General features: G+C 37.8%; 1 protein-coding gene across 4 annotated transcripts in view; it reads left to right on the forward strand.

Annotated features, from left to right (window-relative positions):
• The window catches only part of DACH2 (dachshund family transcription factor 2), a 249,054-nt gene that overhangs the window by 160,654 nt on the left and 71,580 nt on the right, over positions 1-16,820 (forward strand). For all 4 annotated transcript variants that reach the window (XM_032702180.1, XM_032702181.1, XM_032702182.1 and 1 more), the window contains exon 3: positions 2,593-2,724. In XM_032702180.1, the coding sequence (XP_032558071.1) occupies positions 2,593-2,724 (132 nt within the window). The remainder of the gene's footprint in view (positions 1-2,592; positions 2,725-16,820) is intronic.

Genomic DNA, 16,820 nt, shown 5'->3' on the forward strand with positions numbered 1-16,820 from the left:
CTGAGCTGAGGGATAATGTTGGCTGGATCTGCTTCAAGGCTGTGCAGGATCTTCAGTGCTCTCTGCACTAGGACCGTGCTTTACTCTTTAAACTTTTAATGCTGAAGTGGAGTGACTTTGGTGTGGCAGATGGCACAGCACAGTTTTCTGATCCATCACTGTGTTTTGGCTGGTGTCCTTATGGCAGCTGTGTCTGGTTAGGGAGCTCAGAAACGCCTGACAATAATTACCTTTAATTTCTGCAGGCGGCAGCGTGGTGGTTTTGGGACTGTGTTTATTATTTTCTGTTTGTTCCTTGGTACCCTTTCTGCCTTTGTTACGCTTCTGTACAACTGTTCAGAAGGTTTTTGGGGATTTTTGTGCTGTTGTTGGGGTTTTGTTTTTGGTTTTGTTTTTGGTTTTCCCCCCCTTTTTTAAATGCAGTGCCCTGTATCATTTTTTCTAGTCTTTTCTCTGAACATTTTACTGAAGGTATGAATTTATATTCCCTGTCTCCTTATGAATAGTTTCTTCACTATTTTGTGTAATTAAACTAATGAAATTTTATGCCTTATAGTCCATACCAAGAACCTGTATAAATACTGACCCTGATGAAAATCCTCACTGGTATATTGGTTCCTCGATACATACCTGGGTACATGGAAGTGATAAAAAGGTGTAATAAAGAACTCCCTGCTCAGACCTGTATTTTTATAACCATCAAAAGGAATATGATTTTTTTAATAAATAGATTAGAAATATAAAGTAAAAAGAGGTTGCTGTGGGTGGGTACAAGTTTCTGAAAATGTTTTAGTGATGGCTGTACCTCAAAACTTGGAATTGGTCAGATGAGGAGGAAAAGACTGGAAAAACAGGTAGGTGCTTGGAAATCCTGAAGGCAGTAAATTCCTCAGAAGAGTTGGTCTGATTCTTGGTTTTTTTGAACTTCCTGAAAATCATGTGAAATTCACTCAGAGAGCAATCCCACTTCCTTTCCCTAGGAAAAAAAGTGGGAGTTTATAGACTATTTCATCTTCTCCGGAAACTGTGTGAAGAGTTTTATCATTGAAGATTTATTCTGTGATGGATTAAGTGTGAGTGATGTCAGAATTTGTAAAAACAGGAGTTTAAACATCGGCATTTTATATCTGCTGGATAAAAAAACCTGTAGCATTTGCAGAACTCTACAGTCTGTTAGAAAGAAAAGTATTTTAAAATAAAAAGTGAGTCCTATTACAGTGCAGTGACCTTCTGTACCAAGTGATTAAAGGGCCTAAAAGACAAAATTATTGATGATGCTTTCTGGACTCATGTTTTTTGTATTTAGTGTACATTAATAATGAAATTAACTTTTATGAAGCTCATTAAAGGAGCAGCTGAGCTAATCTGAGTGTCAAATTCAGCTACTTTCAGAAGACTGTTTTAATTTGTGGATGTGTGGCTGTATAGGATGTGAACATTTTGGGTTCCCTTTCATCGGTGTCTAAGCTGTCAGTAAGCAAATACTTCCCAGAAACAGGTTATTTCATCGTGGTTGGATGTGTGATATCTTTGTGGGTACACAAACGAAATTCCTGGGTTTTTGGGGAATGCAGTTCAGTGATTTTGTGGAACCATGCCATGCTATACAGGAGGAAGCCAGTAAACTCATTAATCCATATCTGAATGAATAAACAGTTATACCTGTGGAGGTCTTTTTGGTTATGGGGTTGCATACCCTGAGTTTTCCTGCGAGGTAGATGAATTCAGAGGAGGGATTTTCAGTCATATCTTGCTCAGAGTAAAAGCAATTTGATACTGTGTGGAAGAAAATCCGGTCTTTTATTTACTGACCAAGTCAAAATGATAAAAAACTTTGCTCTTATGAAAAAAAAAAAGATACTGGGAATCTAAATAAAACTAATTATGATAATTATGGAGACCTGTAGCCTGACACTGCTCTATTTCTTCTCATTTACTACAGGAAATAATTTAGTTTTTAGTCACTTGAAAATCTTCTAACAATAACCTCTCTTAATTCTGGTCTTAATGGTCTCTTAAAAATGGGATTGAGTTTGTACTTAACCATATTGTGTTTTTTTACACATTTTCAATGTAATACTTTCCTGTAACAATAATGTTAATCTAAACCAAGAGACTTCTGAAAGAAACAAAATAATATTTGGATACATAATGTAATAGTACAGCATTGATTGCTCCATGTTAATTGGCTTTGAACTGTTGAAATTAGGAAATACTGTATCTTCCTGTGTGTGTGGAAATTTTGTAGCAGCTAAATAAGTCAACCAGAAAGTGATCAAAGTGACAAGGTGATCAAAGTGACAGGAAATTATATTTAAAAGTATAATCAAAAGGGATACCATTAAATAAATATTTCTCTATGTTAAAAAGAAATATAAACATGAAAGACTTTTTTTTAATCCTTAGAATGGTGTATTGAAGTAACTTGACTTTAAAATAAAGGCAGTGTTCAGGACAGCATTACATAACTGGACTAAGAATGTGCAGTGAATTTATGTGACTTTTTCCTCCTGAAAGGAGAGGTTTTGTTCAGGCTTTTCAGTGCCACAGTGTATGGTATGATACTGCATTTCATTTATTTGTCTTTTCCAGGTCTGACAGCGGCTGCCATGGCAGAGGCCATGAAGCTACAGAAAATGAAACTCATGGCAATGAACAGCCTCCATGGAAGTGGGAGTCAGAATGGAACCGAGTCAGAGAACGAAGAGCTCAATTCTAATGCAGGTGGGGGATGCTCTGAACGCCTGGGCTTGTGCTTGGGAAACAGAATCAAAAATCTGTCTCAAATTCTTGTGCTCTTTTGTTTTGTAAGCTCTGCTCTGCCTGTGTCAAATCAAAATTCCTGCAGCCGTTCGTCCAGTGTTCCTCCAGTTTCACTCCTAACAGATATCTTCCTATTGGTGAAGGATTGTTTCCATTACTGATGTTTTAAACTGCCCCATAAATATATGTGTGGTAACAAAAGATTTCTCTATTGCCAATGGTAGAGTTATTTCCAGAGTTTTCCTGTAAACGTTGGAAAGTTTCCAAAGCGTCAGGTTGTTGTAATTCATTCTGAGTTCCACAGTTCACTGGAGAAAGGTAAAGTAGGGAGTGCTAAATCACCAACTTTCTGGCTTTCCTGCATTTTGTTCTTTCCTTGGATGGATATTTGCAAAGCACAGCTGTGAAGGAGAGTTGTGATGAACCTTTGCTGTGGCCTGACTGGGTCTGCTTGGGGGGGAAGGCCCTGACACCCAACGTGTGTTCAGGCTGTACCATATAAGCATTAATGTAAATTGGAATGAAGTTCCCTGAGTCCCACCTCCCCAGGAACAGGGTTCATAGGCAAAGTCAGAAATGGATCCTATGAAGAGGAAATCTTTTTTTATTCTGAAGTCCTTTTGCAGGTGAATAGAAGAGATTTTTACTTGGACAGTGAGAGAACCTGGAACAAGGCAGGTCCCTTTTGTCTCTGATACCTGTTACAGTAAGGGCAGTTTCCCTTGGTCTCACTCTTTTTTTGGCACAGATGATGCTATGGTACACTACCATTCATGGTTTGTTCTCATTATCAATTGAAGAGAAGAGGCATTGTGTGATCCCCCGTCACATCCCGCTCTCCCGTCGGCATTCCCGCGTCTCCGAAGGCAGAGCCTGCCTGGTGTGTGGTGTATACCCATCGTGCCAGCAGAATGGTAATTTATTAGACCAATAAAGCAGCAGCTGGGAGGTCTTAGACTCATTTTCTAAAGGAATAACTTTGAATTCATGACAAATTATGCACGAAGCAGTCTTTCCAAAAGTGGTGTTGCCTTTTGCTAATTTTGTGTACTCATCTGTACTGAAGAAATCTGGCTTCTACCTCCTGCATTAAACCTTTCCCCAGCTTTCTGTTCTGCAGGATATGTGTTTCTTATTCCCCTCTCGGACCCTAATCAATTAGTGCATATTGAATTCAGAAAAAAGGCACTGAAAAAGCATATTTAGCTTGTGTGACTCTATATACACATACTCTTGTACGTAGTTCAGAATGAATTCTGAATTTTCACTGAGTGCTAAGAAATAGGACTGAAGATAGAATTCCTATGGAAGAGCAAGGAAGCTCCACACTGAAAAGATGTAGGGTTGGTATTAGGGATTTAAAAGCTGCTGTACAAACTTTGCTGATGTCAGTGTTCATGGGTTTGTGTGTTACCTGATACAGCAAAATTTGTACCCTTCATGTGGGGAGAATCTACATTAATGTGATTATTTTAGGTATTGAGAATTTTTTTGAGGAACTCTCCTACCATCCTTTGGACAGTGATCAAGGGTGTACATGTTACTGGGGAGCTCTCTGTGCTTTTTAGCAATTCAGTGAGTTCTACAACCAGCTCAATGCCAGTTTAAATATTTGGAGAAATCCTCACTGACTTTCACTGAAGCTGCAGTGGGCCCAAGGATAAGGGTGTGGGAGCAGTTATGTAAAGATCTTTTCGCAATTCTTTCCCCTTTTCATTGCCTAATTCAGTAAAATTGCCAAGAGCAAACTTGCTGGCTCAAGTATCAGTGTTGCATTGAAGACAGAGAAAGAAATCCTTATGAGAAAGAACTAATGCTAATCATACTAAAAATCACACTTTTTCCCTCTTTTTAGTATCCTCAGTGCCAGCATTAGGCTCATTTTGGTAATGTGTGGGTTGGAGGGTCATGTTTTAAAGATTTGCTTTAAGCGGGTACAGCAGGATGTGGCAAAAAGGAAAACCAACATGAAAGGGATGTAAAAGTCGACTATACATTTCACCATAGAAAATAACTAAGGAATTATCAAACATTCACTGCAGAAAACCCCTGGGGGTCTGAGGTGGGGCATGAAGAGAGTGGGAATTTCGTTTAGAAGCTCATACACACGTTGTGACTTTGATCCGCTGTGGAGGGAACACCAGGATAATTCTGTGTGCGTGAAACCTTCACCAACTGTTTGTTTTGCTCTAGACTTACAGTTTAAATGGCTATTAAAAACAAAATGGGGATGTGAAATGAGAAAGAAAATTGAATTTTGAAATTTTTTTTACCAAGAAGAGGTAAAAAGGAACAGAGCAAAGGAGTCAGAAGCCTCATAAGTGAGAAAAACATTTTATTTTAGGAGAGAGACCTACAGTTTCTTTGATTTGAGGTTGTGTTTAATAGCTTCTGTAATGGCTGCAACATGACTCTGCATCTAGATTTCAGCATGAATAACAACCTGTTCGTGTTTCATTTAGCTCCAAATGAGAAATTCTGTCTTTTATTGTTTTAGGAAATTAGTCTGTGTACTATTGCTCCTGGAACTTTATAATTAATCACTAAAGGTTATAGCTGTGGAGAGTTTGTGGGAAATAGATGTCTGAATGATTATAATTGTAACTGTCAAATCAGAAATATAGTTATATAGAGCGGAGGACCTTTTGCTTCCTTTGTTTTTTTTTTCTTTTTACTGTAACAAAGACTTGAAGGGTTGTGCAGTTTTACTTAAAAAAACCACAACTATCGAGGCTGTTGGTTTTTTACCTTAGTGCTACATGTTGACTTCCTACAACTCCACTAAATATTTCACTTTAGGATATGTGCCTTCCTCCTCATCCCACAGTCTGATAGATGAGTGCAATACTCTCTTTTTGCTGTTGTTTATTTTAAATTAAAAATGTCATTGAGCAGCATTAAGTCCTGAAGCTTTATTGCCAGATTTTTTGGAAGTGTGTCATTATATGCAGGCCATTAGTATAATAAAAAAATTGTTGAGGATGTCTTGGCATATTCATTTCAGCCTCCATCTGTATCTGTTGAACTCAGTATGAAATAATTTTGGGTGTGCTTCTTATTATTACCTAGACTGGCACTTTTATAGTTTCTTCCTCTGTGGGTGAACCTATGATGATGGAAATTCTTCCAGAATTTCTCTGTCTGAAGCCAGAATTCCTGCTGTCCATTTAAAATCTGAACTCTAACTTGGTCCAACACAATCACTGCCTAATTCTTTAGATATTATATTGTCCTCTAGGAAATTGCAGGTGTGGAATTGAATCTTACAAGTGTGTCTGTGAAAGTGGGGAGTAAATGTGCCACTTCTTTTCCTACTTCTAGTCCAGCTGGACTGCCTACCTCCTTTTTGTGATGTTACAGTAATCTCAGTAATGATGGAGTTTGGTGCTGGAATATTCTAAATAATATAAAAATGCTACAAGAGATAATACTGAAAATGTGGGGGGGAAATTTCAAAAAAAATTAATTTACACATGTTTTTTAATTTAAGTAATGCCTTAGTTCACAGTGCTGTGAAGAATGTGAAGAATGTTGTTATACATTTGAGTATTGGTGTCCTCCTTCTACTCTCCCTGCAGAAGAGAAAGAGATTTTTTTTGCACCTTCCTACTCATCATATGAAGTGTTGAAGCAGAATTTCTCAGGCAGTTGAAAATCTCCTCTTTAATCCGACACTGTAGGTTCTCTGGCCCCACAGTCCAGCTGAGCTGTGCTGGCTGTTCCTGGTGGCTTTGGTTCCCTCTCTATTTCCTTGCAGGATCCTGGAGGGAAGGTTGAATTTAAGAGAACCAGGTGGTTTGGGACATAGGTGGATGTGGGAGAAATTCATCCCTCTGAAATATCAGATTCCAAGTTGGACATAAATCTTGCATGAGCCTATTCCTTGTTTTTTGGCTACTCCAAGTGAGTCCTTGGAGATGAGGTGGTTTTTTGGTGGCACCTGAGGTCACCCTGAGTGCAGAGGTTTGCCACAGCTAAGGCTAGTGACACATGCCAGGAGTGTTGTGGCCTTTCCTATTCCACTTGGGAAGTGAGTAAGATCAGGAGTGAGCAGCTGGCAGCTGCCTCCAGGTATTCTGGCTGTGTGTGCAGCTCTCAAAGCCCAGCCATGTAATCAATTTTGTTGTTCTATAGAAATGAGATGCACAAAACAAAACCTCTCTGGTTGCGCAAGAAGTGTTTGTAAAGATCACCTCTTTCATCATCGTGCAATGCTAGAACTGAGTGAAGTGTATTCTGGAAATTACTGTATAATTGCATAGGGAAATTTGAAACTTATTTGAAATCAGAGCTTTTATTTTTAATAGCATGGCAGCAGGTAATTTGTACAAGTGTGTGATAGGATAGATTGCAAAATACAGAGTTGGTGACCCTACCTGGACATCCTTTAAGCTGCATGAGCAAGGCAGGATCAGTGCCTGGCAATCGTGACAGCAGCTGTTTGTACAGAACCTCCCAGCAAAGAATAAAGCAGGTATTTCCTTCTGGTGGCTTTTGGAGTTACCATGCATGATTTAAGAAATGTGTTTTGCTTTCCCCAGAGAGATATCAAACAGTACTAAGTGTTTCAGTGGTATTTCCTTAGGAAGTCAAAATGTTATTCTGCATGTAGAGTCTTGTTGCTTAATTTCCAGACAAGGAGCTAAGTTAGGCAGAAAAGAAAGGAAAAACACCCCAGCTTTTGGCATATGAGGATCAGAGAAAAAGCTCTCCGTAGGAAAAAAAGTGTTATCTTTTTATCCTTCTTTCCCTTCAGTACCTGCCATGCAGTTTTCTCACAAATGCAAACATCCTTCACAATCTGTTTAAAAAACCACAAATACATCACTCGGAGGAATATTTAAGGAACCATCAGGAGGGAAAAAAACTCATTGGTTTAATGGAATGCTGTCAAGGAAAATCAGCATCACAAACGACACAGGGGCAGAATTGATACTTTTGCACTGACATGTTAAAAGAAAATCCCATGCATTATTTAGAAAACCCAGAAATCTGTCAGCTGTATGATTGCCGAGTTAGCAGAAGCAGGAGGATGCTGCTCAAGTTGAAAAGAAACGCGTAGGCACAGATCCATATTGTAACCTTTCATGTTCTCCACCCACCACGAATACCCAGCTATTACACGGTCAGCATTTTTGAGTTTTTTCTCTTTTAAAATTTTCAAGTGCTTAAAAAGTCAAAAGAGGTAGGGCTTTTCTTCTAAAAAGCAGGATGCCGAGGCTGTTATTTTATTGTGAGAGTAAAAATGACAAGACCAGAGAATGTGATTTTTTTTAATCCTTGAGTACCATGTAGATATCATGAAGTCATTTTTCCTGGTGTTAAAGCAAGTGTTTGTGTGTTACTCGAGCAGAGAGTTATTGTTCAGAAGTCAATAATTTTATTTAACACAAAACATTCAGTTTTACAAGTACATTCAGTCAAAGCTACTATTAATATCTTTATCATCACTAATGAAGCATACATTTAATTTTCTTAAATTGTCCTTTGGCCAGGAGGGATATATGAGTCTTGAAGTAAGAGAGAATTTCATGTTTTGGGGTTTGGGTTGCCTCATCCGAAAACTAGACTTGTTTGACTCCAGCCCTTGCAGATATATTAAAACATTTTATCCTAAAAATTGAGCCCTTGGTGCTGTTTCTCCAGGGACATGATGCCTGACGGAAATTCATGTAGTGATGAAACTCAGTGGCTTTCAGGATGTGCTTCCATACGTAGCCTTGGAGGGCTGGTTTCTTGGAAATTTCTTGAATCCACTTGCAAGTGAAGGCAAAGAAGTTGTAACCTTTGTTTTTCAGTGGAAATGGAGTGAAGGAACTAAAACATTCACGTAACACTGGGGCTCTAAAAAGAATTTTAGGAGGCTTTCGTGAACCCCAGTTTCAGTGAGGTGCAGAAGTGAATTTCTTATCTACAAACTATTTTAAGGTCCCATTTTAGCTAGATTCTTAAGCAGTCACCTATGTGAATAATTTAGCTGTCTTTTTTTAAAATATTCGTTTAAACATGAACATAAATATTGTATAGTAAATGTATATGATGGTTCACACATGTTAATTAGTCAACTGTATTTGCATATTTGGACTGACTGGCACTCAACTCTGAGAAACACGAAGTAGCTCTGGCGTAGTTTTAGAACTGATAATGGAAATACAACTTCAGATGAATTCTGAAAATTAAAATCTCTGTGCTCTTCCGTGTAACTCTGAGGCATCTTTTTCAGTGAGAGGAATTCTGGCTCAGATTTTTGATGCTTATCTTACACATGATGAAATTAACTGTGTTTATATAACATCATGAGCTAATGTAAACTGTTTCAAAGATCAAGCAAATTTAGCTTTTATCTTATATAGAACTCTTTGTAGAAAAGTTTTTATTAACTGTTTAAGCTCTGGGTTGTGTGAATGCTTTTTGAGTGGGTAATTCTCAAGGGTATATTTTAAATGGGTTTGTAATAATTGGATACTAAATGTTAATAAATGGAGAATATATATACTTGTGTAAGTTTATATTTTTGCAGTTAAACATATCACACAATCTGCTTCTTTGGTATATTTAGGCTGTTACATTATTTGAAGTCAAAGAACTGTTGTCCCTTTTTTCCAGGGCATAAAGAACTTTTCTGTCTTTATTAAGAAAAAAAAGAAAATTCTTCACAATGATTTCTGACTTTTGCTGGAGCAAATTTAATATAGAAAATCAAGATTCATATCTGTTAAAAAAAACTTGCTAATACCAAATCCAATCCCTCTGGGTGCACACAGTGTAATCATAAACAACCTCTCCAGATTCTTGCCATATCTGCTCTCAGAACTAAGTGCAGCACAAGATAAACTAATGACAAAATGCAAATGGTATGGCTAAATGGCGTGGAATTGAGAGCTTTCACATGTCTATCACCTTTCAGATCCTTTACAAATTTATAGTCTCAGAGTGCAGAGGTCTAAATCTTCAAAGCTTGAAAAACAGAGGTGCAGCATGAACTAATCTTCATTTTTTCCCCCCTATCTTCTTACAGCAGCACTAATGGAAATGTATTTTGTTTAATGACTCTGAAATCCTGTTTGTAATTAGATGTGGGAATTGGTCTTACTTTGTAACAGATGATACTGGAATAATAATATGAGAGATGCTACGCTGAGACCACTATCCTCCTAAATCTATATCATTTTTCATTTTATTGACAGGAAATGTGTTCCTGGAACAAAGAGATTGATTTTAAAGAGTGGAAAAATAATGTCTAGTAAAAACTCCAATGAAAACATTTTAGCATTACTTTAAGTGTATCACAAGTGTATATTAACCCTTTAACTTCATTTTTAATTTTAGTAAACTGCCTTCCTAAAATTGTTGCTTTGTCACTGATAAAATCTTTGAGCGAATGTGCCAAAAGGTAGGGAACTTTAATTAATGACAGGGTGCATACAATTAAAATGCATATCATATTTCAGAAGGATTATTCAAAAGAATTAATTTTGTCGCTTAAAACACTTTTACAGTCGTAAATGAAGTAATTAGGAGTGGGCACAGAAGATGTGAGTGCAGGCTGAGCTCACACAGTCCCTGCAGAGTATTACTTGTCTTTACTGTGTCTTGATGTCATAAATCATTTTGGCCACTGTAGAGCCAAGGCTACATCTTTTCCTTGGTGATAATTCTCACTTTTGTTGGTAGGAGCTGAATTTCGTGGTCAGCATCAACCTGCTGAAGGAATAAGGTTCCTGTAAAGTGTACCCCACTCTGACAAGGTCTCGTGTTCCTCTGCACAGCACAGAACTGCCAGAGCACTGTGGGGAGTGAGACTTAGCAAAAACACACCAAATTTAGGGCTTTCCATATAAATTTTTATGGAGACCAATACAGATTAGATGCCCTGCACTTTCAAAGGGAAAATCATTCCAGTTTGGACGTTTTAGTAAGGTTGTGTGACTGCTGAAGGACATGGTGTGAAGAGGCTGTCCCGCCCTCTGGGCAGCAGGAGGATGAGGAGCCACCTCTGCCTTCCTGGTTGGTGCTTAGTGAGAAAGGGAAGGAAAAAGAAAAGTCTGGTCCAGGTCTACCCCTCTGAAATGTATTTTGAATTCTGTGTTGAAATATCCTTGGTTAAAAGCAAAAGCAGCCCTGGGAGCAGGAACCATGACCTGGTGATCAGCTGAACTCTGGCAATTGGGGATGCCAAAAATGCTCAGTGATTTGCAGGTTTTCTACAAAGAACAAGAACAGTGAAGTGCCAGATGTCAAGTACATCCTTTTAATTTTTTTTCAGGTCCTTGTATGTCCTCTTGTTTCCACAAAATCTCACCTCCTGATCATTTTACACGAAGTAACGTGTTTAAACTCTGTGATGCAAGAGGATGTTTAACCAGTGTTTAATTTCCCATTGCAGTCTAAGGAATCCTTTATGTAAAGAATTCCAGTACGTCAGGAAAAGCCAGTATTAGTGATAGTTGCCTTTGTTAATGCTAGTGATTCATCTTCAGTCTCACATTAATGATATTTTAACAATAGAAAGTACTTTAATATTTTAATTACATTGTAAAATCTGGAACATTCTTGTTCTTGTTAAGGCATATATAAGTTAGGATGAAAACTGGCATATTACCTTTGATGTGGGCCACATGCTGAGAGTCCCCCAAAGGATGTCATTGATTGTGATACAGCTGCCAACAGCAGGAGTCTCATGAATTACAATTTTAATCAGATTTTTAAAAAAAGTCCCCTAACATACAGTTAATTTATGTTTGAGGCAAGAAATGTTTGTGGTGTGATTATTTGGAATATTTTCTCACTTAAAGACGTAGCATAAATCCCCCCCCCCCAATTTTAATAACGTGGGTTTCTAGTTAAGGATGCAGCACTAGATTTGTGCTGAGTGCCCTGAGCTGACATTTCTGCAGCTGAGATTCGGTAGCAGTTTTCCTTGCAACAGTTGGTGCTGTTGAAATGTCTGGCTGATTTGTGAATTTGATGAGACAGAAGTCACCGTGGTCTCCAGTAATTCTGCCTTTCCTTGCACCCACGGAGTACAAGGCATCCCTCAGTGCTGGAGTGGGGGCTGTGTGGGTAAGCAGGACATACACAGATCACCACCTTACTCCTTTTTATAGAATACCTTGGCTCTCTGGAGCAGTCAGATTCAAGTTTTGTTTTCCTTTAATAAAGTTTTGATCCATGAGAAAATGAGGATTATGCATTTATTTCTGTGATTTTAAAGTAAGCATCTGACAGTTTTGCATAATAGGTTATGCTTTCTGCTCCATATTCCGTTTAAAAAAAGCTGGAATCCAAAGCTGTGAGTGACATTTTGGTAGAATTTTAGCAAGTACAGTCATTAGCAAATTAAAAATAGATACAGGTGGGTAGTCTGTGTTTTTAGCTCCTTTAAAAAAAATCCAACCCCTAACTGTATACAAGAGCAGCAGTTTATCAGATCCTTCTTGTTACAATTAGGAAAGACCAGCAATATTGTCTCAGACCAAGAGTAAATGTACCTTTATCACCAGAGCCTTTAATTTCCAAATTCATTTTCTCAGATTAAATTCTTATTCTTAATTTCTTAGAAGGTTAAATTAATAATAAGATCACCAAAAAGTATTAAAAATAGGTTCGTTTAGTCACGGAGAAGAAAATATTGTTGGCACCATATAACTCAAGCTACTAATTTGTCCATAATCTAAAGGAAAAATGCATGGATTTTTAATGTACAAGTTTCAAGTGCCTTCTTAATATGTTGATTATTTTGGAAATTTAACCAATATTATGTTATCTGATAACTAACTAATGTGTATTTTAGTTTGCATTAGTTTTTGCAGACACATTTTGGGAGGCACAGCAGCAGCACCTGATGGTTTCAGAACAGAAGTATTTTCTCAGTCATTGATGTTTTCTTGAAGAGAAGAGTAGGTAAGGCTTCAGCTGAGCCATTCTTGCAGCTGAAGAAGATTCCCTGGTGTGGGACAGTGGTGCTGTGTTGGGGTGAACACTCCAGGCTGTACTGCAGTGTGGAGGATCCCAGTGCACACACCTGGCTCAGGTAAAATCAGTTCAGTGGCAACAGGGTGAGCTCAGGATGGGCTGTTCCACCCTGCAGGGTGGTTCTGCCTCTGGATGTGGTCTCTGTATGGCAGCCTGTGGTGTTTAGGGTCATAGGAAAACAGCACTTCAGGCTTGTTTCCTTGTCCACACTCCAGCGATGCAGGAGCTCTGCCAGCCTCATGTCTTACTGACACTTGGCCAGCTTAATTCTAGAAGTTTTATAGGCTTGCTTATCATGGCCATTTTTCCTAAAGTTTTCCCTAAATCTTCCTTGTTAGAGTCTTTCCTTACTTCTTGTCCTGTGGGTATGGAGAACAGTTTATTCCATTTTATTACTGAACATGTTTTTTACCTAGTGCAGACTATTAGTGAGTCTCCTGTCTGTTGTCCCTTCCCTCCATTAAACAACCTGCTCTTCTGAACATGACTCATCCTGAGGATTTTCCCATTCCCTGGTCAGCTCTCCCTGCGCTCCTCTGGCCTCTCTCCAGGTGATTCAGATCCTCCTGGGTCCCAACCCCAGGCAGTGCCTCGGTCGAGGCTGTGCCAGAGCTCTGTGCACAAATGTGGAACAGAGACAAAGAATTTCTCCCAGTTGTACACTCAGTGATCTTATATAAATGTGTGCCACTTGCTCTCCTGGCATTTCCTGGAAGCAGGATACTGCTGACCTGTGTTCACCCACAGTCTGCTATAGCCTCTAGATGATTTTTTTGTGGTTATTTACTTATTTTATTTACACAGGAAGTCAAAACCCCATTCTGAGTTTGTGAGGCTGTTCCAGTCTTTCATCTGCCCTCACCAAATTTTCACAGTATATCTCTCTTAAATCTTCACAAAGGTTTAGATAATTTCTGATACAGATCCAGGGTTTTGGATAGGTTGGTTAATTGAGCTGTGTATGCAGGGTAGAGACTCTCACCTGCCCTTGAACGTGAAACATTTTGTTCAGTTGAGTTTGGCCATTTTATAGTTTATTCCATCTGTGCACATTGACTGAAGGTACATTCTGAAGGTAAATTAAAATTGATAGTTGAAACTGAAAATCAGCATCTCCTGTCTAGATGCTGTGCATTTTTTAAGCTGTACACAGCCATCTGCAATTAATGCTCTTTGTTGTATATCTTCTGTATTTACAATATATTTGACAATAAAACCTTTTTTGACATTTAATCAGTAGCAGAGTTGTTCCACTCTCATTATATATTCATGAACTTTATCACCAAGACAAGACATAAATGTTGAGCTTCCCTTTAAGATCAGACAGGCATTGATATTTAAAACGTTGAAAATTGGGGGGTTTTGTGACTGTTCTACATTTGTACAATATAAAAATGAGAGTAGATTCTTCTCTTTAAGAGGCTTCTCAGGCTACTTTAAGGATGGAGACAATGAAACTCTGGGACTACTGAAACTGTGTAAGAGCTGTATATTCAATTACTGATGTCGTGGGACATCAGAGGCTGCTTTTTCCCCTTTTCCTGTAAGGCATATAATATTAGTTAAATTGTGATTTATTTTCCCCCCTTTCAGATGGAAATTGAAAAGGTAGTAGGAAGTTCCCATGGATCTGTCTTACAAGTTCCTGTGGATCTGCTTGTTGATTGACTGCCTCTAAAAATTTGATGTGAAGGGGATTTTGGCATTTCATCCTTGAGAAATATTCCTCCTCATTTACAGTACCTCTTCTATTTTTCTGGATTTTGACAAAGCCGATATTTTTTGGAAGTTGAGTCCAGCTTTATTGCCTTTCTCTGTAAAATCCTAGATCCAGGAAGAAAAGTCCTTTAGAAAACACCAGAATAGCACGAGTAAGATTTTTCATTTCATTTTTTAAACACCAAGTGTATCTGGCTATGTCTTTTTGTTAAATGACATTTCTGTGTCAGTGAGAGATTGAACTTTTATGCAAAAATATCATTGAAACAAAAGGGAATTTGCATGAAACTTGTAGGTATCTTATATTTTGGAGGATAATCTCTGTTGGGCCTCTCTGAATTTAAACTCCGGGATCCTGTCAGTAAAAGAAATATTTGCATTGTCCTATTGCTCACAACTGATACTGATTTTCTCTCTGACTAACTAACAGCTCTTCTTTCTGCCTTGAATAATTACAGCCCAAACCCTGCCCCTGTACTATGTAAATGGAAAATCCAAGTCATTAGATAGCAGTGAATCTTCAGTTTGGATTAAAAAAAAGTATTTTATTTATTAGATGCAGTTATAGCACTGAAATAAATGGTTGATGCAGTTATGCAACATCTAACCTTCAAAATTTAATCATCTACAAATGCAATTTATTTTTCATAAGCTCCTTCCCTTTAAATATGATTCATTAAATTTTTTTTCCTGCTTTTTGTTCATCTATTTTGGATGGAGACTCCAGGCATTTGTTTCTCCTCTTCCTTAATGTTTGGTGTGGTTGATGTAAAAATATTTTAATTAATGTTCATATTATTTAAATAATTTTATATTTATTATTTATATAATATAGTATATAAATATATCAATATATTGTATATTTATTATCAATTAAATACATATTTTTCATATTCAAATAATTTCATATTTAAAAGTTTGAAGTGCCCAGGGAGGTTGTGAACTCCCCACCCCTGGAAGTGTTGGAACAACGTGGGATAGTGGAAGGTGCCCCTGACCATGGCAGGGGGTGGAACTGGTTGGGCTTTAAGGTCCCCTCTGACCCAAACCATTCTGTGATTCCATAATTCTGTAGAATTCCATAATTCTGTATTATTTGAAGCACATGAAGTATGTGACAATAGCCTGGTCTAGATAGAAAATGCCCTCACAGCACCTCCATTTTTAGTTCTCTTAATTGTATACATGCAATAACTTCTAATTCAATTAAGAGCAGCAATATTCTGCATTAGCCCGTTTGTCAGAATCCATGCAGTATACTATAAAAAAGTCATTAGTTTGGTAATATCAATTTAACAAGTTTTAGCTCATTAACCTTGACACCAGCAGTGCTGGAGAGAGGAACCTTTTGATATTGTTGTTCTCAGCATATACCAGGGAGCTCTGAAAATCTGTTGAAATCTGTGGCTATTATCCCTGATCATCAGTTATGGCTCTGTGGTGGCTCTTCTGGGCAAATGCTCCATAATAAACCACAAATTACAGCTTTTCAAGTCAACTTAATGAATGGTTGGTTCAGTCATACAACATCTCACCTTCAAAATTTAATCATCTACAAATTGCAGAAATACTTCTTGAGCTACTTCTTTTTGCCTTCTGGATTTACTTTTGAGAAGTCACAGGTACCTTTGTAATTAAGTGGTTGGTTTAGCTTTTGAACTGTGCTGAGTAGTTGGGCAAACATGTCTGTAAAGCCAGAGCTGCCTCTGCAAATACTGGTTTTCTTTCTAAAGGGGATCTTGGCATTATTTGACATTTATGAAAACCTGTTAGAATTATATGTGAAACATGTAGTGCCATTTCTTGTGGCAAATGTATGTTATTTTACATTTATGTTAAACCATATATAGGCACATTTCTGCATGTATATGTATGAACGTATCTCAGTATATTTGAAATAAGAACTACAAATCAAACTGCAGATTTGTGCCTTCTAATTTGGAGGTTTGTAGTCTGACCATGTTCACTTTGGATTTAAATATCTTTCAAGGTGTTCAAGCTTGATTACTTGGCCTCACCTGAATAGTATAATTTAGAACTAAGGCTTATATCTGGGTAGCTGTCTTTGTATTATGGCTGAAAAAAATCTATCACTGCTAAGATGTTTTTTAGAGAAAAATGTGTATTGTAGAAGTTTCAAGGGTTTTTTGACCAGTATTTTTAAAAGCTAGCACAATTTATAAAGTGGAGGTTCAGCTGCAAAATGTGGGGCTTTAAAGAGTCCATATTTCAGGAGGATCATGCTCTGGGGTTATTGCTTCACCAAAGACATGGACAGAGGATATTTACAGACTAAGACACCAAACAGAGGTAGCAAAGGTGTCATGAGTTGTGGAATGACCTCTGTGTGGCACTGAGGGAGG

The sequence above is a fragment of the Chiroxiphia lanceolata genome, chromosome 14 (assembly GCF_009829145.1).
Source record: "Chiroxiphia lanceolata isolate bChiLan1 chromosome 14, bChiLan1.pri, whole genome shotgun sequence".
Taxonomy (NCBI): domain Eukaryota; kingdom Metazoa; phylum Chordata; class Aves; order Passeriformes; family Pipridae; genus Chiroxiphia; species Chiroxiphia lanceolata.